The sequence below is a fragment of the Muscardinus avellanarius genome, assembly GCF_963383645.1.
Source record: "Muscardinus avellanarius genome assembly, chromosome: X".
In the NCBI taxonomy this organism is placed as follows: domain Eukaryota; kingdom Metazoa; phylum Chordata; class Mammalia; order Rodentia; family Gliridae; genus Muscardinus; species Muscardinus avellanarius.
In genome coordinates this window covers 76,619,170-76,641,883 of record NC_137792.1, presented here as the reverse complement: position 1 = coordinate 76,641,883, position 22,714 = coordinate 76,619,170, and the positions used below count along the sequence as shown (strand labels likewise).

The 22,714-nt window shown below is 39.1% G+C and overlaps 1 protein-coding gene across 1 annotated transcript in view; it reads right to left on the bottom strand.

Moving 5' to 3' along the window:
• Window positions 1–5,651: 5,651 nt before the first annotated feature.
• Window positions 5,652–22,714, bottom strand: part of LOC308278955 (fibrous sheath-interacting protein 2-like) — a gene marked incomplete at both ends in the record, with an annotated part of 89,062 nt that continues 71,999 nt past the window's right edge. Inside the window, 6 exons of the mRNA XM_080718941.1 lie at window positions 5,652–5,827; window positions 10,355–10,421; window positions 13,694–13,737; window positions 18,444–18,490; window positions 20,013–20,113; window positions 21,043–21,543. Of these exons, the coding sequence (XP_080575067.1) occupies window positions 5,652–5,827; window positions 10,355–10,421; window positions 13,694–13,737; window positions 18,444–18,490; window positions 20,013–20,113; window positions 21,043–21,543 (936 nt within the window). The remainder of the gene's footprint in view (window positions 5,828–10,354; window positions 10,422–13,693; window positions 13,738–18,443; window positions 18,491–20,012; window positions 20,114–21,042; window positions 21,544–22,714) is intronic.

The window sequence follows — 22,714 nt, the reverse complement described above, 5'->3', positions numbered from 1 at the left end:
GAGGTACCTTACAGGGACTTTCAGGTCAGAGTCACGCAAACAAGATGGAGGTCATGGGTATAAAAAGGCCAAGTCCACGTGTAAGCCCTTTGGTGTACTCATTCGAGTCACCCCCTCATGCCATCTTGGCATGGGGCTGTATTTCTATTTTCTGTATTTATATCTTTCTAATAAACTCCTTTAAATCTTCAGCAGCTGTCCAAGCGATGAATACTTATTCTTAGCTTAGGACAAAAATCCACGGTTTTTCTGTTTGTCGGTGTATGTGTCTGGTGGTGGTGGGGATTCCTTCACACACACACCACACACCTCCCCCCCCCCCCGCAACCTATCCCCTGCAACACTAGTGGCACTGTCATTCTAAGATGCCCATGGAAGTCTGGGATTGATGAAGATGCATGGATGGATGGTGGATTTCAACTATGTTGGATTTCACTTATGTTCCTATAAGTCAATGATATCCCCTGCACTAGACCCAGCCTGAAATTTTAGCTTTTGTTTTTAGCTTTTGGGAACAGTGAATATTTTCTTGTTGCTTTTATGAGTTCACATCACAGAGGACAGATGGAGTTCATTTGGTGGCTAATTTCCCAGTGACCTCCAAACTAAGCAGACACATTGAATAAAATGCTCACAAAGAATGCTTTTAGTTTTTGGCATATCTATTTCATTGATGTGACCTCATTAAAAGCCTGAGTCTGTCCGTCTGTGTTCTGATTTCTCTAACCTATTGGGGCATGTACATAGTAAGTACCTGTCTTGGCAGTTTATGGACTCATTAAGTCTTAAACAATTTTTTCTGGCATAGGTTATCCATTCTGTAAACATATTTTGAAGCTCTCGGAAAGGAATAACTTGGTCACTGTGTAAATGGTATTCTACTAAGTGTAAAATGTTCCTCACTCTGTCATTAGGCCCAAAGGATAAAGTCAAACATTTCCTGGTGTCTTTTCTTTTATCTGAAAATGCAAACCTTGAAGACATAGTTTTGGGTGTGATTATTTGCACTCTGAAGGATTTAATCTAGTGTTCTTACTTTTCTAAATAAGTGGCTCCTGATTTCTGCAAGTGTTACTGGAAACTGCATCATAAAATAGATAAGAGAAGGTCATATTTTTTTCAGCAAGAAATAACCAACTATTATACTTGAGATAAGCATTTTGCATTCAGTAAATTAAGTATAACCAATAATGTGTCATCCAAGATACATTGGTCCCTAGATGATTCATTAGAAATACTGAAATTATGTGCTAGATCTTATAAAGGGTAAAAAACATATGATACAAACTAATCAGATTACATTAAAGTAAACACTTGTCAGGGCTGGAGATGTAGCTTACTGAAAGAAAGTTTGCCTAACATGAGTGAGGTCATGAGTTCTATGCCCAATACTACAAAATGAGAGTAAAGTATACACTTGGCACACAGACATAGAGCTGTTGTATATTTAATTTCAACCCAGTATGCACTCTATAATAAATATCAGTAAAAATTCTGTAACTTTTGCCAGCCTAGAATTTATAAGGGGACTTTGGCGATGTTCAAAGATGCTCAAACCTCTTTAAAGAAGCCAAAGAAGTCCAAATGAATGCTTACTTTTGTCTCATGCTTCAGGAGCAGCAGAAGCATTTGATGCTTTCCTATTCACTTTAGAGCTTGAATTTTCTTAAGAAGTGATATTGGCAATGATTATGATGATACTTCATCAAGAAGAAGACTGGGGATTGGACCCAGGGGCATCCTATTTCTGAGTTATACCTCTAGCCCTTTTTATTTTTTATTTTGAAATAGGGTCTCTCTAAGTTGCTGAGGCTGGTCTCAAATCTGCAATCCTCCTGTCTCAACCTCCCAGATAACTGGAATTACAGTGTGGACCACTACATATAGCTAAGAGGAAGGCATTTTTTTTTCTTTCTTTTTTTTTTTGGTACTGGGGTTCCTGGAAGCCCTTCTACCTCCGGGCTACGTTCCCAGACCTATTTTCTATTTTTTTTAAATTTGGAAATAGGGTCTCCTAAGCCACCGCACACTGCTGGCTTCGAACCTGCACGATCCTCCTGTCTCTGCCTCCCAAGCGCGGGGATTATAAGCGTGCGCCACCACACCCGGCAGAGGAAGGCATTTTTAACAAGCAACTAGTAGGAACAACAAAAAAAATCCTTCATATTATTAAACCCCTAAGGATTTAATACTCTTGTAATCCCTGCACTTGGGAGGCTGAGCCAGGAGGATCACACAGGTTCACAGCCAGCCTCAGCTACTTAGTGAGGCTCTTAGCAACCTAGTGAGACCCTATTGCTAAATAAAATATAAAATAGGGCTGGGAGTGTAGCCCAGAAGTAGAAAGCCCCTGGGTTCCACCCTCAGTACCACCAAAATAAATAAATAAACAAATCCCTAAGTTCTTTGTAATTTTACTAGTATACTACATGACTGTTAAGTGATAAAGTGATACATGTATTAAAGTGATTTCTATCAGAGTGCACATCTTACTTTGTGTACTGTCTTCATTTACATGTGCATTTCTGTGTTTATACTGTCATATGTCTTTTTCAGTGGCTATATAGCATTTTTTCCACTAATACACTTTAGCCTCCCACTAGGATTTTATTTTCTCATTTTAATAATGGTACTTTTATGAATACTTTGAAGAGTCCTTTAAAAAGTTTTCATTTCCTAAACATTTTTCTTGGACTGTATCCCCTGAAGTATAATTACCAGCTCCAAGTGTACATACACAACTGTAGCTTGTTTTATTGTGAGACTACTTTTTGGAAAAACCTTATGAGCAGAACCATTAGCACTAGCATTAGTTCAAGTGTGATTCTTCCCTGTATTCAGGACAACCTTGGGGTTTGTCATTTTATTTTCTCTTCCCTGAAAGGTGTGTTCACATGTGTGTGTGTGTGTGTGTGTGTGTGTGTGTGTGTGTTACTGGGGATTGAACCAAGGGGTGCTACAGCATCTCATGCAGATCTTGAGAAAGCTCGATCAGGGGACCCGCAAAGGCGTAGGTCCCTCATGAAGTATGTCTAGCATTTCATTCTTCAAAAAATTATTTTAGGATTATTTGGATCAATATGTATCATTGGAATTTTATGTATAAGCATTATAAAATTGATGGGCAGCAGCTTGTGAGAGACTCAGGCAGCAAAAATTTTTTCCCCAAGGATAAAGTTTGGGCCAAAGATTAAGTTCAAACTGACCTTAGTTTGAGCCAATATATAATATTAAGTTCAAGCTGGCCTTGTGATGAGACAAAGCATACTTTCTATGATTATTTAAATGTCTGGCACCCTGCCCTGAAGTCTGTAAAAACACTTTTCCTGTCCTTGAAGTTCTTGTTTGCATGACTAAAAAGATTGTAACAAATTCTGAAAGGAGAGTAGTAAGTAAAAAAGTAAGAAGAAAGAAGAGAAGTAAGAGGAGTAAGAAAGAAGTAAGAGAGAAGCTGGAGAAGCTTCCATCAGAATAAAGTTTGAGAAGCTGCCATCTGCTCTCATGTGTCAGTATCTTCTCTCTCACGACCTCGACTCTCCTCTCACCAGCACACGAATCTCGACTCTTGCTAGGGCTGGACCCCGGCAAAGGGGCATTATACTTCTGCACTTATACATATCCATCTATTTTATTTTTGTTTTGAAACAGGGTCTAAGTTGCTGAGGCTAACCTTGAACCTGGGATCCTTCTGTCTCAGCCTCCCAAGTACTGGGATTACAGTTGTGCACCACCACACTCAGCTTGACATGTATATTAAATCACCTCAGGTAATTCTGATTTGCATTTGCCTCCATTGCAGGTCACTCCGACTGCACACTGTTACTTGTAATGCTTTAGTTCTTTAAGTGGTTTCATCTCCTGGGACCGTAGATACTAGCTTATACATTTTTTGTTGAAAGTTGTCTTACTTTCAGCAACAATAATGTATGTTCATTTTAGGAATGTGGAAATTATAAATAAGCAGAAGAGAAGCTATTCATAATCCTACCAAGACTATACCTTTTATCTTCATCTTTTGCAAGTTATTATGTTAATATACACAACATACAAATGCATTCTTACCTTTCAAAATATGACATTCACATATTACTTAGAAACCTTTTTAAATTTTATATCCTATCAGGAATGTCTTTTTTAAACAAATGAGTAAAGCTCTCCTATTCAAATAAAGAATCGAAGGTTAAAAAATCCAATAAATAATTAGATGCTGATAACACGAGAGATGCCTGAAACCACTAACAACATGGTTAAGAGTAGAAAAATAGACACAGATATATCAGAAAAATACTAATAGAAAGAAAGCTATATGACAATATTAATATCAGCTAAAGTACTATTCAAGGAAAACTACATTAGTGATGAGGATGGTTTTGATTAACCTTCTAGTACACCACTGTACATTTGTTTCTTACTCCTTATTGTGTCTATATTTTCCATTTCCCTAGCATTTATTGCCTAAATGCCTGTTGCATATATTTTTAAATTCCTGAAAAGATTGAATCAGCTTTTTTTTTTGAAAGTTTCTTTTGCTTCTTCTTCCTCTGGCTTTTCCTCAGGCTTTGGTTCTTTCTCGAGCTTTGGTTTCATTCTCATTCTTTTCTTTTTTTTGTCTCTGGGGATTGAAACTAGGGGCATTCTTCCTCTGAACTATACCCCAGCCCTATTTTACTTTTTATTTTGAAACAAGGTCTCACTAATTGAGCTATGGATGGCCTCACTAAGTTGCTGAGGCTGTGCTAGAACTTGTGATCCTCCTGTCTCAGCCTCCCAAGTACTGGAATTACAGCTGTATGCTACAATGCAGGGCTGATTTGGCTCAATTCTAATTCTTCCAGGAAACTTTCTACCAATTTACAGCGATGACTCTCTTATAGGGACCCGCTAGAGCTCCTGAAATTGCTCATGACACACTGTTTTTGGTGTCAAACATTTTTTTGTGGTACTGAGGATTGAACTCAGGGGTATTCTACCTCTAAAGTTCTTTAAATGGTTTCATCTCCTGGGACCGTAGATACTAGCTTATACATTTTTTGTTGAAAGTTGTCTTACTTTCAGCAACAATAATGTATGTTCATTTTAGGAATGTGGAAATTATTACCCCAGCCCTTTTAATTTTTCATTTATTTATTTATTTTTGGTACTGAGGATTAAACCCAGAGGCATTCTACTTTTGAGCTACACTCCTAGCCCTATTTTATGTTTATTTTGAAACAGGGTCTCACTAAATTGCTGAGACTGGCCTTGAACCTGTCTTTCTGTCTCAGCCTCCCAAGTACTGGGATTACAGGCATATGCCACCATGCCTGGCTCCCTTTTTGTTTTTTGTTTGGAAACAGCGTCTCACTAGGTTGTTAAGAGTTGTGGTATGTTGCTGTGGGATATCACACTTTTGCTTGTCAGTCTTATCTTCCCAGCAAGGCTTCAGCCCCCTTGAGAGCAAAGTTTATAACTTGAACTGCCTGAGAGATTCATCTATAGATGAGGCCCAGCCCCTCTTCTCATGCCAGAATTCTTAGCAAAAGCATAGATCAGACTTTACTTATGTTCAATATTCACAAGAATCTGCGTGCAGGACAGACACTGCCATGCTTCAAACCCCCTTTATTCTGAGTGGAAGATTTGCATGGTTATTTATATCATATACAGCAGATTTAGCTTCTGTCTTGGTCAGGGGGTGAGGATGAGGGTGGGAGTTGGTGTGAGGGTGGGGGCCCAGATAAGGAAGACTTGGAAATGTTGACATTAGATTTTGAGAACACCTTTGACAGAGTTGATGATACCTTCTTCATCACTTCAGAACTCTGTTTGGAAGTACTGGGCTTGGGATCTGTGGACAAAATGAAAGAGACATGCGGACATTAGACTTTGTAATTGAAGCTGCCACGCCTGGGATTGATAATTTAGGACTCAGACAGCAGTATTTACAGAATAACTTATGATTTTAAAATTGATTTTATAGAGAGTCTTTATTTGCTGCATTCAACACCCACCCCTAGGAAGAGATTGGGAGAGGTTAGTGAGGTCAGATGCTTCACCTAAGGTCACATGGGTAGAAAATGACTAAGATGGCACTATGACTATCTCTGTACTCCCTGAACCCCGTGTCTTCGTGTGTGTGTGTGTGTGTGTGTGTGTGTGTGTGTGTGTGTGTGTGTGTGTGATGAGGATGGAATCTGGGAGTTATCTACCGCTGAGCCATACCCCAGCCCTTTTTATTTGCTTATTTACTGGTACTATGGCTTGAACACAGGGGCATTCTACCTCCAATATACACTCCCAGCCCTTTTTATTCTTTATTTGAAACAGGGTCTCACTCTGTTACTGAGGGTCTCACTAGGTTGCTGAGGCTGGCCTTAAACCTGCCATCCTCCTGTTTCAGTCTCCCAAGTATTGACATTACAGGTGTGACACTCGGATTCTTCTTAAACCAACTCTGCAGAGCCTGCCTTACTCACCCCAGTAGATAACTATCAAACAAACCTACAAAGCTAATTGCAAATGAAAAAAAGCGAACTTTCAATTCTACAGTGTGTCCATTTCAGAATGTCCAGGTGAAAGCAGTAGTGCATTGAAAAAGACCATTGTTAGCCACTTTGGGTATATTTTCAGTTGATTGACCCCAAGTGATCTGTTTGTTGTGTGAGCTATAAAGGTCTCCATTTGGACCCATTTTTCTGCACCACTTGTTTTGTGCCCCAGGCTTTTAGAGCACATCCTAGTTCAAATGAACAAAATGATCGTTGTGTTTGTCAGGGCAGAAACAAGCCTTTATCTAGATTGCTGATGCATCATGACAGGAAGTGATAGCACACAAAAAGACCCAGGGTAATAAAGCACATATTTCTTCTTTCCAGTAAAGGCAAAGTTCACTTCTACCTCTTGTGGTCACTTGCTTTTTATCTTCTTCAGTAACATAATTTTGAAAGCTCAAGAATCCAGATTTGAGCTAAGAGTAGTAGATAGCAATTTACCCACTGAATAAAAGGAAAAAGTTTAGCTTTACAAATTAGTGGTCCAGTACTGGAATGTGCTGGTAGTTTAAAAAATAATTAAAAAGAAATGATCTAGAAATTAATAAGGCAAACACAAAGGCTTGGGTGGAGAGCTTTGGAGTCTGAAAAAGCAAGGCAAAGATTTTTTTTTGTGGTACTGGGGGAGGGACCCAGAGGCTTTCTACCTCCGGGCTATACTCCCAGACCTATTTTATATTTTATTTGGAAACAGGGTCTCGCTAAGTTGTGGAGAGCCTCACTAAGTAGCTGAGGCTGGCTTCGAACCTGTGCCATCCTCCTGTCTCAGCCTCCCAAGCGCGGGAATTACAAGCGTGCGCCACCACACCCAGCAAGACAAAGATTTTAGTTATACGACTGAGGCATGTTCTGCAAGACCATATTCTGAAAATATTACTGGGGAAGAAGAATGAAGCTTCATATTTGAGGTTAGGGAATCTAGTTTAAATGTGGGTGCCTTGACACCATTTCCCAGAGATGCTGAGTGGGCAGATCTAGGGAGGGGCTAGGATTCTGAAATGTTAATAAGAATCCTGGATGACACTTCAAGACATTGTCCTCCAATTTGCTGGGCACTGTGAGAGTCTATGTATTGCTCCATCCTAGGATTTTAGCACACATAAAACTCATTCTGAGATGAGTGAACCCTTTGGCTACTGATTCATAGCCCTTTCTTTTTATTTTCTTTCTTTTTTGTGTGTAGGTATTGGAGATTGAAAAAAATGAATGTTTTTTTTTGTTTGTTTTGGAAACAGGATCTTGCTAGGTTGCTGAGAATCTCTCTAAGTTGCTGAGGCTAGTCTCCAATCTGTGATCCTCCTGTTTCAGCCTCCCAAGTGCTGAGATTATAAGTATGTGCTAGTACACCTGGCCATAGTCCTTTCAAAGCCAAACTGCTGGCAAGAGAAATAAAGCTATTAGAAGTACGAGAGTAAAGTATCATGCTAAAATGAAGCCACCTGGGTGAGATCAATTCTTTTTGACACAGCTGATTTGTTTCCTTAGCTCATGAATGGGTTTTCCCTAGTTGTCAATAGTCTCTGTGAAGAGAGACATGTGTTGGTCTAACGTGAATGGCCATGATATACATTAAGTGCTAGGGAATGACACTTTGCACTATGAGCTGATTCATATTCCCCATAAACTGTATTTATAAATATACACTATCAGTTGGAATGGCCAATTGCTGGTTCAGAAGTTCTCTTTTCCTTTAGGGGTTTCACAAGTATCATTTGTATTTTTTTGTGTGTATGGTACTTGAGATTGAACCCAGGGGTGTTCTACCTCAAAGCTAGACATCCAGCCCTATTTTTTAAATTTATGTATGTGTTTGTGTGTGTGTGTGTGTGTGTGTGTGTGTGTGTGTTGCTGGGGATCCAACCCAGGGGGCATTCATTCTCTGAACTATACTCTCAGCATTTTTATTTTATTGTACTTTTTGTTTTGAAACAGGGTCTCACTTGGTTGCTGAGAATCTCCCTAAATTGCTGAGACTGGTCTCTAACCTATTTTTCTCCTGTCTCAGTCTCCCATGTATTGGGATTGCAGGCATGTGCCACTATGCCCATCCTATTTTTCTAAACTTGTTTAATATGTAAAAGAATAATAAAAATGGTAGTCAGAATTGTAACTTCTAATACATTCTTGATATGTTGGTTTCCAAGAGAGCATTACTTCAGATTGCTGAAGAATTATCTTTCTGGACTTAAAGACAGAATTTGTTTAAATTTTGAAAAGACCTAGTTCTATATGGTTATAGTACCTAGTTTATTTTGAGAATTAAATATAAACATGTCAGGCTCTTATTTTTTATTTTAAAACATGGTCATGCTAAGTTACTGTGTGTTGATCTCAAACTTGCAATCCTCTTTGTCTCAGCCTCCTAAATACTGGGATTACAGGTATGTGTCACTGTGCCAAGCTGTAATTTCTAAAATTTTTTTGGTACTGGGAATTGAACCCAGGGGCATTTTACCTCCAAGGTATACCCCAAGGCATTATTAAAAAAATAAAAATTTGGTCATCTGTGTGTTTCTTCCCCTAGTACCCCCTTTATCAGAGCAAAAATATGTTGTTTGACTTTATAACTACTGCCCAATGAGTTCCTGGATTGTGCAGAATGCAGGGAGGAGGTCTGTCCCTTTCAGGCTAAAGGTACAAGTTGGTCATTTCAGGTCCAATGTGTTTACATCTTCATTGTACTATCTTTTTTAAATTACAGCTATCTGAGGGGATGGGAAGTGGTATCTCCTTGTGGTTTGATTTGCATTTCTTCTTTTTTTGGTGCATTGTAGTCGCACATCTAAAAGCCATCACCAAAGGCTTCTTATTACATTATTCCATATATATGAAATGTTGAGAATAAGAAAATATGTAGAGACAGAAAACACAAAGCTAGGGGGTTTGGAAGAAATGAAGAATGTTCCTAATGGGTTTGTGCTTTGTTTTGGAGGTGACAAAAATATTAAATTTGTTAGGAATGTACCAGATATGGTTGAATGACATACTTTAAATTATTGCTAGAAAAATTACTGCTATAAAAAGAGAACAAAGGCAAAAGTAAAGACATTTTAGAGAATAAAAACTGAAAAAAGTTGGTCATTTGTGTGTTTCTTCCCCTAGTACCCCCTTTATCAGAGCAAAAATATGCTGTTTGACTTTATAACTACTGCTCAATGAGTTCCTGGATTGTGCAGAATGCAGGGAGGAGGTGTGTCCCTTTCAGGCTAAAGGTACAAAAGCATGGAGTTTGACTACTTAATTGCTCATGCAGTTGGAAACTTAGATGGGACCTTCTTTCCTTGCCATTGAGCTCTGTGGGCTGTCCTTGGTCACTCCCCAATTCTGGGATGCAGTGGCGATTGGACATAGTCCAGGGCTGGCAGGAAGAAAGCATGTGGACTAGAAAGACACAAGTCCTGTGGGGTTTGAGCCCTAGCTCTGCTGTTTGTTCACTGTGCAACCTCAAGTACGTCATTCCCCTCCATTTTCTCTCTGTAAAATGAGAGCATGGCATGGTGAACTGTTTCACTTCCAGGGCTGTTTCCTCATTGATAAAATGGAGATGATTCCTCACCAAGGACATGTCAGAAAGCACTCAGAGGAGTGCCTGGCACACACATGGTAGCTAAGCAATGCACTTTCAGTACCTGTCAGCCTCTACTGTGAGGTTAAGGTCCGAGAATTGCATAATGACCTGTAAATCACAACCTACATTCACAGTGAGTAATAATGCAACCCTACATTGGTGGGGTAGGGGCCTACAAAGTGGGGGCTGCTCCAAATTTCTACATTCAAAATGACATAATGGAGAGCTCTATTGGACAAGGATATCCATTTTGTACCTGATATGTCATTACTTGAAGTCTGTACTTTGCCAAGAACACTTTCACGTTGAAAGAGGGTTATGAACTGTCAAGACAAAAGGGCAATATTGTGTTAGGCTTCTCTCTTGCCCTGTGGTAGATAGTGAATGTTAGAAATACCTAGAAGCCCACCAGGGATGGAGGGCCACCATTTGGGCTTCATACCCATGATGCCTGCGCTCTGCAGTCTCAAAGAATTGTTCTCTGGGGCTTTAACTGTTTCTAGGCTTGACTTCTTATTTCCACCAATTATGGCAGCCAGGATTGGCCCCAGACTTGGATACAGAACTTGACTGTCCCTGTAGGATCATTTCAAAGACTTAGGTGTCCCAGGTCACAAAAATGTCAGCCATGTCTATCCTCTTTCCTCCTAAGGCTTGGAGTAAATAAAACATTATGGATCTTCTCTAATAAAAAGTAATGATGGGGTGGGGGGGTTAAGGGAGGAGGAATAAAGGGATTCCTATTTTTTATGGTACTAGCAAATGAACCCAGGGATGCTCTACCTCTGTCCTTTGTCCCAGACCTATTTTATTTTTTGAAATAGTGTCTCACTATGTTGCCGAGGGCCTCACTAGTTGCCGAGGCTGTTCTCAAACCTATGATCCCCTTGTCTCAACCTCCCAAGTACTGGGATTATGGACATGAAACACTGGCTAGGGATGCCCATTTTATCACCTTGATTTCCTTGATAGAATTTATCAGCAATTGTGAGGTCTGGAACCAGAAAGTGGCAGGGTGGGGAACAATCTAAAGTGTTGATACCCTACCCTGCCTGCCCAATAGAACCATTGTGGAGGAATTTTAGAAATACATATGCTAGGCCCAAAGCTGGGCAAGTACTGGTATGATTTTTAAACGTCCCAGGTGACTCTAATTTGCAGCCCATTTGCAAGGGTAGAGGGGAAGATGCCGCCAATTCCTCCCATGATAGGTTAAATCAGAGGTTCTCAATGTTGACTATGCTTTAAAATGCTGTGGAAAGTTGTGTGTGTGTGTGTGTGTGTGTGTGTGTGTGTGTGCATGGTACGAGGGATTGAACCCAGGGGTGTTCTATATCTGAGCTATATCCCCAGCTCTTTTTTTTTTTTTTTTGCGGAATGGATGGAACCCAGGGGCATTCTAACTTCAAGCTACACCCCAGCCCTATTTTTTATTCTTTATTTTGAAACAGGGTCTTACTGAGTTGCAAAGGGCCCCACCAAGTAGCTGAGGCTGTCTGCGAACTGTGATCCTCTTGTCTTAGCCTCCCAAATGCTGGGATTACACGCGTGGGCCACCATGCCCGGCTCCCCAGCCCTTAAAAAAATTTTTTTGTGGGTTTGGGGATGGAACCAAGGGGCATTCAGCCTTCAAGATACACCCCCTGCCCTATTTTTTATTCTTTATTTTGAAACCGGGTCTCACTGAGTTGCAGAGGGCCTCACTAAGTAGCTGAGGATGTCCGCGAACCACGATCCTCCGGTCTCAGCCTTCCGAAGGCTGGAATTACAAGCGTGTGCCACCACACCTGGCTTTAAAATTTTATATATGTATATTTTTGAAGCTATTTTTGAACCTGCCATCCTTCTGTGTCAGCCTCCCAAGTATGGGAATTATAGGCATGCAACATCATGCCAAGTACTGGGGAGCTTTTAAAACTCCTACGGTCAGTATATCCCAGACCAACCAAATTGGAACCTGTAGGGTGGGAGTTGGGCATCAGTCATTTTCAAAGTTTGCCATATGGTTCTGATGTGCAGCCAGGGCTGAGACCTTGTGTTTTGTGTGTTGGTTCCTAAGCATGCCTATCCATCAAATTCCTGGGGAGAGGTGTTTAGGATCTCCTGATGGAGGGAATAACCTTGACTGGGAGGCTAATGGATTAGTTTAACAAATATTTGTTGAGCTCCTCCTACCAATGTCAATCACTATATTAAGTGTTAGGGATATGGTTATGAAGGCAGCACCAAAAGCCTTTGCCCTCATGAAGCTTATAAATACTCAAGTAAATGCACAGAGGATAAGTGCAGGATTTTTGTCAGTTTCATTTACTACTACGTGTTTATTTTCACTTGGGGAGCTTAAGGAAGGCCTCACTGAGAAGGTGACTTGGGCAAAGGGTGGAAGGAGATGAGGGAGCAACCTGCACAGCTATCTGGGGATAGGAAGTTTCTGGTAAAGGAAGAACAAGTACAAAGTCCCTGAAGTGGGAACAGGCATGGCATGTTAGGAAACCAGCAAAAAGGCCAGTGTGGCTGAAGTAGAGAGAGTTACAGGTAATGGGAGAGGGAAAGGAATGGGTAGCTCAAGTACAGCGTAAAACCACATAAGAGAAACATGTTGTCTTTTTCTGTGTCTGATGCTAGTGAACACATACAGAGACTACCATTTCCCTGAAGTTAAATACCAATAGCAGTTTCTGTGCTACTCAATAAAGGATACTGAGTATCTCAGTGGAGCATATCTTTAAAAATAGTTAAAAAAACAGCAAATGAGAGGGACAATTAGCAAAGGAGTTCGGTACATCAACTCCGCAAAAGGATTGGCCTTTCAGTAGGCTACCAGACTGAAGATTCTCCCTCTCCTCTAAAATTTTACTTGCAAACTGTGGTCTCTATGTGAAATCTGAGGCTGTCTTATAAATATTACTATTTACCAATGAGAAATGAGGGGAAATTTTATGGCTTGTATGTGTTCACACACCGGGGGTGGGGTTAAGGTGAACTTCACCAAAAGGAAAGCAAGGTGATACAAGACAGGGGAATCTGTAGCTTCTGCCTAGTGGCAGATTTCCTGGAGAGTGGACCCAGGAAAGAGGTGTCTTAGGATCATACTGAAGGTTTGGCCTAACCTTAGGGAAGCTCTCTATAAAGAATGAGCTCTCAGGGACGTCGGGAAGTGGCCAGAATCCATTATAATTTCCCTTGGGCAGTGTTCCATCCTACCAGAAGCACCTCTATTGCCACTAAGCTTCTCACCAGGGTTACTTGGGAATGGCAGGGGACTCACTGTCTTTTGCTTTTTTTTTTTAACAAAGGCTGCAGGTACAGCACTAATGAGTGCAACCATACCAAAGGGCTAAGGGGCACCTGTAGCTTACTATGTACACATAGAGAAGGACAAGGTCATAACCCAAAGATGAGGACTTTGATGAAAGAATTTTTAAGTGTCAGGAGTGGGTTGTAGCTGGGAGAGATTTGTGCACAGCAAAGGTCAACACAGGAGTGCTTCCCATGACCCCGCAGAGAACACAGCCATCCCTTATTTGACTTTGACAACTCGTGTTTTCTCTAGGTCCCCACTGCTTCACAATTTGGGCCAGTGAAAAATACTTACCTTGATACTTTTTGACTTCTCCGGATCTAGATCTGTAAGACTTTCTGTGATGGAAAATCAATATTAAAAATGGTTATTTCTAAGACACTTGTAAATTATTTGAACAAAAACAATCTCAATATTTCCATCAAAGAATCATAGACATCATGTAAACTTGAAAAAGCTAAAAGAGGTGAGGTCTCCAGAATTTGGGGCACAGGTCTCAGCATTATCAGATTCTGGAAATGGAATGAGATGTGGAAGGAACATGTGCCAGCATACAAAGAGTGGCAGGCTCTGCAATGAGTCACGTGTGTTTGCACCACCACTCAAGTCTGAGCCACTTTGCTCATCTGTAAGATGAAACATTAAGCTGTGAAGTATTTTGAAAAACCCCTCCAACCCTTTGGTATTTATTTATTTAGTGCTACTGGGGATAGAACCCAGAGACATTCTACCTCCGGTCTATACCACCAGCCCTATTTTTTATTCTTTATTTTTGAAACAGCATCTCACTGAGTTGCAAAAGGCCTCACTAAGTAGTAGCCGAGGCTGTCCTCGGGCCAGGATCCTTCTGTCTCAGCTTCCCCAATGCTGGGATTACAAGCATGTGCCACCATGCCTGTCTTAGTTCTACAATAACTTAATGAGTACCTTCTATGTGCCTTTTTTTCTGGCATGTGAGGACACAGTGAATGGAGAAAAATCCTTGCCTTCATGGAGCTAACATTCTAGGGGAGGGAGGTAGATAAACAAAATATACATAATCAAAATATACAGTCTAGCCAGTGTGGTGGTGCATCCCTGTAATCTCAGTACTTGGGAGGCTGAGACAGGAGGATTACAGGTTCAATGACAGCTTCAGCAATTTAGTGAGGAACTCAGCAACTTAGTGAGACTCTGTTTTGAAATAAAAGGAAATAAAATGGGCTGGGCTGTAGCTCAGAGGTAGAATGCCCTGGGTTTAATCTTCAGTCACACACACACACACACACACACACCAGTATATAAGATAGTATAAGTGCTAGGGAGAAAAATTAAAGCAGGGAAATAGAATGGGAGTATTGGGTGGTAGTGAGGTTTTAGTTTTATTTTTTCCTTTCTTTTTCTTTGTGATGCTAAGACTTAAATCCAGAGGCATTAAGTTGTTGAGGGTCTTGCAACAGTTTATTTTTATTTTTTTTATTTTTTATTGGTGCATTATATTCATACATCATATATATTGTAGTAAAAAAACTTGTGTGTCCATACATGTACACATCACTGATTTAACCCCTACCCAATTCCCATCCCATTCCCTCCCCGTCCTTCCTTCCCTTGCTTGGCTTAGTGGTTGACTTCGACATGTTTAAGTACATTGTGTGTTTTATAGATTTCCCTCTTCCCCCCTCCTTTCTTCTCCTTTAGGTTGTCTTGTTTGCTCCTCTATAGGATTTCCTTTCTCATCTAGAGTTCCTCCTATGACCCATTTCTCCCTCTCACATATTAGGGAAAGCATCTGATTTCTTCTTTTTTGTGACTGACTAATCTCACTTAGCATAATGTCCTCCAGTTCCATCCATTTCCCTGAAAATGATGTAATTGAGTTTTTTAAATGGCTGAGTAAAATTCCATTGTGTACATATCCCCACAGTTTTGTAATCCATTCATCTGTTGATGGACATCTTGGCTGGTTCCATAGTTTGGCTATGGTGAATTGTGCAGCTATGCACACAGTTTTAAAGAGGCTGCAAGGCTTTCACTTAGAAGATGATTTTGGAGCACTAATCCAAAGGGTTGAGGTGTCAGCTGGCCAGATATCTGGGGGAACAATATTGCAGGCAGCCTGGCAATGCCAAGGCTCCCATAAAGAAGAATAGCTGGCATTTCTGAGGTCAGTGTGGCTGGAGTGGAGTGATCAAGAGAGGTGGTTAGCCAGGCATGGTGAAGCATGCCTGTAATCCAAGTACTCGGGAGGTTGAAAACAGAGGATGAAAATCTTTGGAGATTCATTATTTATTTCAGTCTTTTACCTATTTCTAAATTGTATTGTTTGCTTTTATTGCTGCTAAGATTTAGGATCTCTATTTGGAATATTAATATACCTTCAGATATAGCATTTGGAAATATTTTATCCCATTCTATCAGTAACTTTTAACTCTGTTTACATTGTCTTTGGATGTACAATATTTTTTATTTTTTAGGAAGTTTGTTTATTCTTTTGTTGCCTGTGCCTTTGAAATCATATCCAAGAAATCACTGCCAATTTCAATGTTGTGAAGTGTTCTGACCCAGGTTTTCTTCTAAAAGTTTATAGTCTTAAGATTTACATTTAGGTCTTTTATCTATTTTGAGTTAATATTTGTATATGGTGTTAGGTAAGGGTCCAATTTTATTCTTTTTCATGTAATTATTATTTTTCAACAATATTTAGTGAAAAGATTATTTCCTTCACCAAATGTTCTTGGAAACTTTGTCAAAAATAACTTGACCATATATGGAAGAATTTGTGTCTAGGCTTTTTGTTTTACTCCACTGGTTTATATATCTGCCTTTATAGCAGTACTACACTGTTTCAATTATTGTAGCTCTATAAGGTTTGAAATCAGAAAATGTACATCTTCTAGCTTTGTTCTTTTTGAGATTGTTTTGGGTATTTAGAGTTCATATTTTATGTTAGGATAGTTTTTTTCTGAAAAAGAAATGTACAATAGTTTTACCTTAAAAAAAAGAAAAAAATATCTCCTGGTAAGAAAGAAAGCAAAAAATACTGAAATGCTATCCCTAAGTGATCAAAAGTTTGATATCAGACAAATGAATCTTTTATGTAAGATTATCATTGTTAATATTGGATAAATTGCTATAATATTAGATGTCAAGCACTAAGCCAAGCATGGGAAGAAGGGATGGGGAGGGAAGGGTGTGGGGATGGGTAGGAGCTAACTGGGCGATGTGTGCATGTATGTTTACACAAGATTTTTTTTTATCCCATTATGATGTATGAATACAGTGCACCAATAAAAAGATTTAAAAATATCATTATAACATTCATCAAAATAAACTATAATTCTGTAATAAAAAAAGAAAACAGAGGATGGTAGGCTCACAGCCAGCCCCAGCAATTTAATGAAGTGGTCAGTGATACTCTGTTTCAAAATAGGGCTGGGGGTGCAACTCCGAAGTAGACTACCTCTGTGTTTAATCTTCATTACTACAAAAAAAAGAGAGTGGTCAGAGAGGTCATAGGGAAGGGGAGTGGTATCTAAACCTCCTAGGGCCTTGGAAGTCATTGTAAAGGCATTAGCTTTTACCCTAGGTAAGAACGGGAAGTACTGGTTTCTATCTAAAGTTTTTGTGTTTACGTACCCCACATACTCCCAAGTCAGAAGGCAAGTTCCATGGAGGCAAGGACTTTTTGTTTAATTCACAGCTACATCCCTACTACTTAGAACAGTGTCCAGCACATGGAAATGCTTAGTGAATATTTGACAAGTGCATGAATAGATGGTGCAGGTGTGATTGATACTACCAAGTGCCATAGGAACTAAGTGTGACTTAGCTAAGCAGTGAAGTAGAAAAAAATGTTGACATGGAATTCAGGTTTTAGAAGGCTTAGGATTTTTACTTTCACTGTGTAACACTGGGCAACATCTCACCCTGAACCTCATTTTCTCATCTCCAAAACGAGGGAGTTGTACTAGATGGCTACTTTGGGGCTGTAACAGCTCTTTATTCCACAAGGCCGGAAACACACCATGATATAATACCTCCAGACTCTGACATGCTCATGGAATTCTGGCATGCTTGTTCATGGTTCCTCTTTTAGTGAATGTCATTTCCACCTCTGGGTGGAGAGGATACCGTTTTTTTGCATGACTCCTTGAGTGGGTTGCAGGCTAGAAAGAGTCAATGTCTTCTCAACCCTATGATTTGAGTTTCAGGCAATGTTTTCAGTAAATATGACATTCCTACATCTAGTCCATTGCTGTCCTTCTTAGAACCACATTGATGCTGAGGTTTTCAACAGAGGACCAAATGCTCAATTCAAATATTTTATCAAGTCAGTTCTAAAAGAGATAAAAATAAAGTGGAATCCATCCTCACTCAATTTTAATGTAAGCAAGTAAATTAAAGTTTAATCTTTAGCTATAAAAGCTTCTTTACATATTTTAGCAGGGCTAAGCAAAGCCACACTCTTAAAAGAGATGATTAAATCTTAGTAGCATGGGCTCAGGGTCCCATATAAATTACCAATGTGATAAATCTTATTTCCTGGATAGTTCCTATAAGAGTGTGGTAAATGTTAACTCGTAACATCACACCATATACTCTGTAATTAATCATTAATGAACCACTTAACTCATTAATGAATCTTAGTAGTGATTCAGAAAAACAGATTAGTTGATTCATGTTTACTAGTTAACTGACCCAGTACACCTGTCCCCAAAGCAGGTCAACCTACTGGGAAAACCCAGTAGTAACTTCAGGTTTGACAACAGGAAAGTCCATCAATACAATCAACAAAGTCTCATTTTAAATACCATCTAGTTTAGTTTTTTTTTTTTTTGCCATACTGGGGATGGAACCCAGGGCCATCGACCTCCGAGCTGCAAGCCTAGACTGATTTTTTATTCTTTATTTTGAAACAGGGTCTCACTGAGTTGCAAAGGACCCCTGTAAGTAGACAGTGATCCTCCTGTCTCATCCTCCCGAATGCTGGGATAACAAGCATGTGCCACTATGTCCGGCTAATACCATCTATCTTAAATTAGAAAAAAAAAATCAATCCCACCTTCTGTTATTTTGGCACTTGGATCTGGAGGACGATCATCATCACTACTAAAAATAAAAGATAAAAGAAATTTAATTGCCTATTTAATACAGGAAGGAATGATGGTTAAGCAAAAGAACATCTGTCAAAGTCATCATTTATATAGAAATAATCCTGGAATGGTTGTGTCTTTGAATTTTAAAATCATGTGAAAATGATTGCTACATTGACTTTTCTTTGGTCTTATATTATGCCACCTTCTCTTCTCTATCGATATAATTAAGGGTTGCCTCCATGATTAATCTTTTATCTTAAAACCATCATGATAGGAGATAGAGTCAATAGTGGGGCAATAGTAAATGTCCTAAAGGGGCATTAGGCAAAAAAGAAGCCTTATTTTCAGAGTACCAAGTAGAAAAGAATACAGGAACAACCAGATCTATCTTTCTCTTTATACTCAGTGTCTCCCATGATGTAAGGTGCTACCCTTCCCACTTTGTGATTTTTTATAAGTGTAAGAAAAATTTTAGACATGGTATGGCCATTTTAGGAAACAGTGATAGAATTCAAGTCTATAGTGTACTTTGATCCTCCTTGTCACCTGCAAATATTTCCTAGTTCAGCCTTTATTCTTGTAGGCTTTCCCAACTTGGATGGTCCTAATAACATCTTATCCATCCTTAGAGGCTTGACTCAAATGTTGTTGCTTTTGATAATTCTTCTCTTAATGCTTACAACCTCTCCTTCATTCTTGGGATTCCTTTGATTGCCAGTGTCACACTTGTGCATTTAGGAACTTAAGAAAACTAAGTGGGATTCCTCTGGTTAAGCTATTAATGCAGGGACTGTTATCACAGTGCCTGTCTCCCAGGCTCGAATTTAACACATTAAAGACCTAATTTAAACTGGGCCTGGTGACACATACCTATACTCCCAGTACCTGGAAGGCATAGACAGGAGGATTGCAGGTTTGAGGTCAGTATCAGCAACTTAGAGATTCCGTTTAAAAATAAAAAATATAAACATAGGGCTGGAGTGTAGTTTACAGGTAGAATGCCCATGTGTTAAATCCCCAGTACCATACACACACAGAAAGACCTAATATAACTACATTGACTGGATCACTATGTTTAAAAGCAAGTTTCAGGAGAAGGAATTACAGGTAAGATAAATCTGAATAGGAGAGAAAGGATGGGAAGGTCCAGGAAGGAATCACAGTGGGAACCAGGAAGAGAGAGAGAAAGGAAAGATTGAGGAGCTATGCACTGGCTTCCTCATAGCTAGTCTCAAGATACCTATTTTTCTCATGAGCATCGTTTTTATTTCAGACTTGTATTTTCTTTTCTTTTCTTTTTTTTTGTGGTACTGGGGTTCCTGGAAGCCCTTCTACTTCTGGGCTACACTCCCAGACCTATTTTTACATTTTTATTTGGAAACAGGGTCTCCTAAGCCAGCGCGCGCGGCTGGCTTCGAACCTGCGCGATCCTCCTGTCTCTGCCTCCCAAGCGCGGGGATTACAAGCGTGCGCCACCACGCCTGGCTCAGACTTGTATTTTCTTAGCCAACTCATGTTGCTTTAACTGACTGTACCTAGAATATGAAGGCAAATCCTCTTCATTGTATGAGGATGAACTCATGATTCTGTGCATGAAAAATTCTACTGGTTCTGTAGAAGATCTCATTTCTTCCATCTGGAAAAGTACAAGTAGAGTATTACACGAAGTAAGGATTATGATAAATTAAGTAAAATATACGTTATCATTTCATTGGTTATCTATATAGCTAGCATTTCTAACCAGGCACAATGTGTTTGGCTTCCCAATAAGCAGCTTCTTATTGGCCAGAGTTACTTATTTCTCTGTGTATTGTTTTGTCTGATTTACTGCAGCTTCTGAGTTAATCTGGGAAATGATCTCACCAGAAAATTTTAAATCTTAAAATTTCAATCTTATGTAGTCTCCAAATATATGGTATGACACAAATTTTTGAGGAGGGCCAACTCAATAGGTAGTGGGGCCCAGAATATCACTAATGAGATAAGGAACCAGGGATAGGAGCTGGGTGTAAAATGATTGTGGGGCTCACAGGTTGATTTCAGGAGAAACGAACATGGTTTGACTAACATGCTGTGTTTCAACAAATTGGCAAAGTAGTTTTTAAGGGAAAGAAGGTGGCTAAATAATTTGTCCTAAGGTTACATCTGTAATAAATGGCAGACCAGGCTTGTAACCCAGCTAAGCTGAATTTGCATGAATCGATTTTCACTTCCCCCAGCCCATCTTCTGTTCCTGGCCCCTAGTGTGAATTTTCTGTGCACCAAACTTGAGCATTTACCAGCAAGTATACAAGAAAGGACAGAATCTATCATTTAAAACAATTAGTTTGCATTTCACCTAACTGGCTCTCTTTTTCTGTTTTGCCTGTGTTTCTAACTTAGGACTCCACTCATGGTTTGTTTTTCTCTTAATAGGCTCCTATTTTTTTGTTAGCCATTTACTACAAATATTATCAGAGTGGAGGGGACTGACTGAATCTAGTTAGTACCCTTTTCTTCCTATCCAAGGAACATTGCTTACTACTTTTATGAAACAGAAACCCCATCACTAATAGTCTCACTTACGCTAGGTGGTGTCTTTTTCTCCCAAAGGGAAGAGGTTGTGTTGTTTGAAGATTTCAAAGTAGGCACATAAATCTCAGAAACAATTCTTTTTATACTAGTCTTATTAGATTCTGTCCACTGAGATGGCATTGTTTTGGTAGTACTTGTGGAAGTACTGGATTCAGATTGACAGCACTTGCTAAATGATAGAATTTTTTTCAGACTGCTCTTCCTTGATGGTGGCTTGGGGAAAGCCACTTCCTTTGCGAGAGGCTTTATGTCATCTTCTACTTGGTCTTCGAATGGACCTTCTGGAAAGTCTTCTTTAACAAACTCTTGTAAAATGACTTCATCTTCATCAGAAGTTAAGTTCTCTTCCACCATAGTTTCTGACACTTTATGGTCAATATCATGAGCTACCAATCGAATGATAAGATCTTTTTTATTGTGGACATCTTTTAAAAGCTCCACTTTAGTTATGTCAGGTTTTGTCAAGTCCTGAAAAGAATTCCTACTTGCTGTCTGGAATTGAAGAGACAATGAATATTACAGTCATTTTTTCTATTCAAATGTAATGAGATAATTTTATATGGTTTCTAGTTTCAACTTGGTAAATGATATGTCTTCAAATACTATTTACTTACACATTACTGATACACTTAAATGAAAAAATGAACTCATTAATCAATATTTACTTATTCATATATATGATTAATATGAGTAAATATATATTTTTCCTTTTGATATTGTTTCAATCCAAAGAGGAGAAACTGAGATACTTTCTTTTGCTTCGAAGTTTACTTTATACTCGCCAAGAAATGAAAACTGCACAAATAGCTTAATTACATTCTGTTTTCATCATTTACCTTGAAAGTTTTGTAACAGACATAGTTATGTTTTTCTGAGCTTCTCAGTATGGAACAAATCATACAGCAATCTAAATATGGATGTTTTCATGAAAAAAGACAAGGTATTGGCTTACTTGGATTTTTTAAGGAGTCAAACTGTGAAGGCCTTTGAAGGTTGATTCCTCACCATTCTACCCATTTTGAATATATTTTCCAAAGGAAGTTTCAAAGTACACAGCTTCATTTCTCCTTACCTACCTACACAAATTGCACTTTCCATTTTACATTAAAGACAGCTCAAGGAAAAGGCAATTATAATTAAATAAATGAATTTCCCTATTTCTATAGCCTTTTATGATGACATAGTCTCATTAAATTAGTTGTTAGTCTTAGATCTTGACATCTCTTTGTAACACTGTAAACCAGTTTTTCAGATAAATGCTACTCTAAAAAGTGTCTTTTGTACAAAACAAATGAAAGAGGAACTTCTGTAAGAAATGAAAATGGTCATTTTGATTATCTGTGCTAATGGAGGGGAACTGTGGTTTAAATTCTTTTAAATAATTCTCAATGGCTTTGGAAAGTGTCACCATATGAACGTTTAATATGCATGTTTCTAGTGTGTTGGGAAATTTTGGTATCTGAAAACTCAGCTGAAGCCCTGATGGTGAGTTCCAGAATGAGCAGTAGCCTGCAAATTGTCTGTTTTCTAAATTCATCTACTATTCTTTCTGCACCTTCCTCCCCCATGTTGAGGATGTTTGAACATTCCTATCACTGCAAAGCACCAATCATAGCTGAGATGCCTGTGTCTTTACTTTACTTAAGAGAGCTTTTTCTCTCCC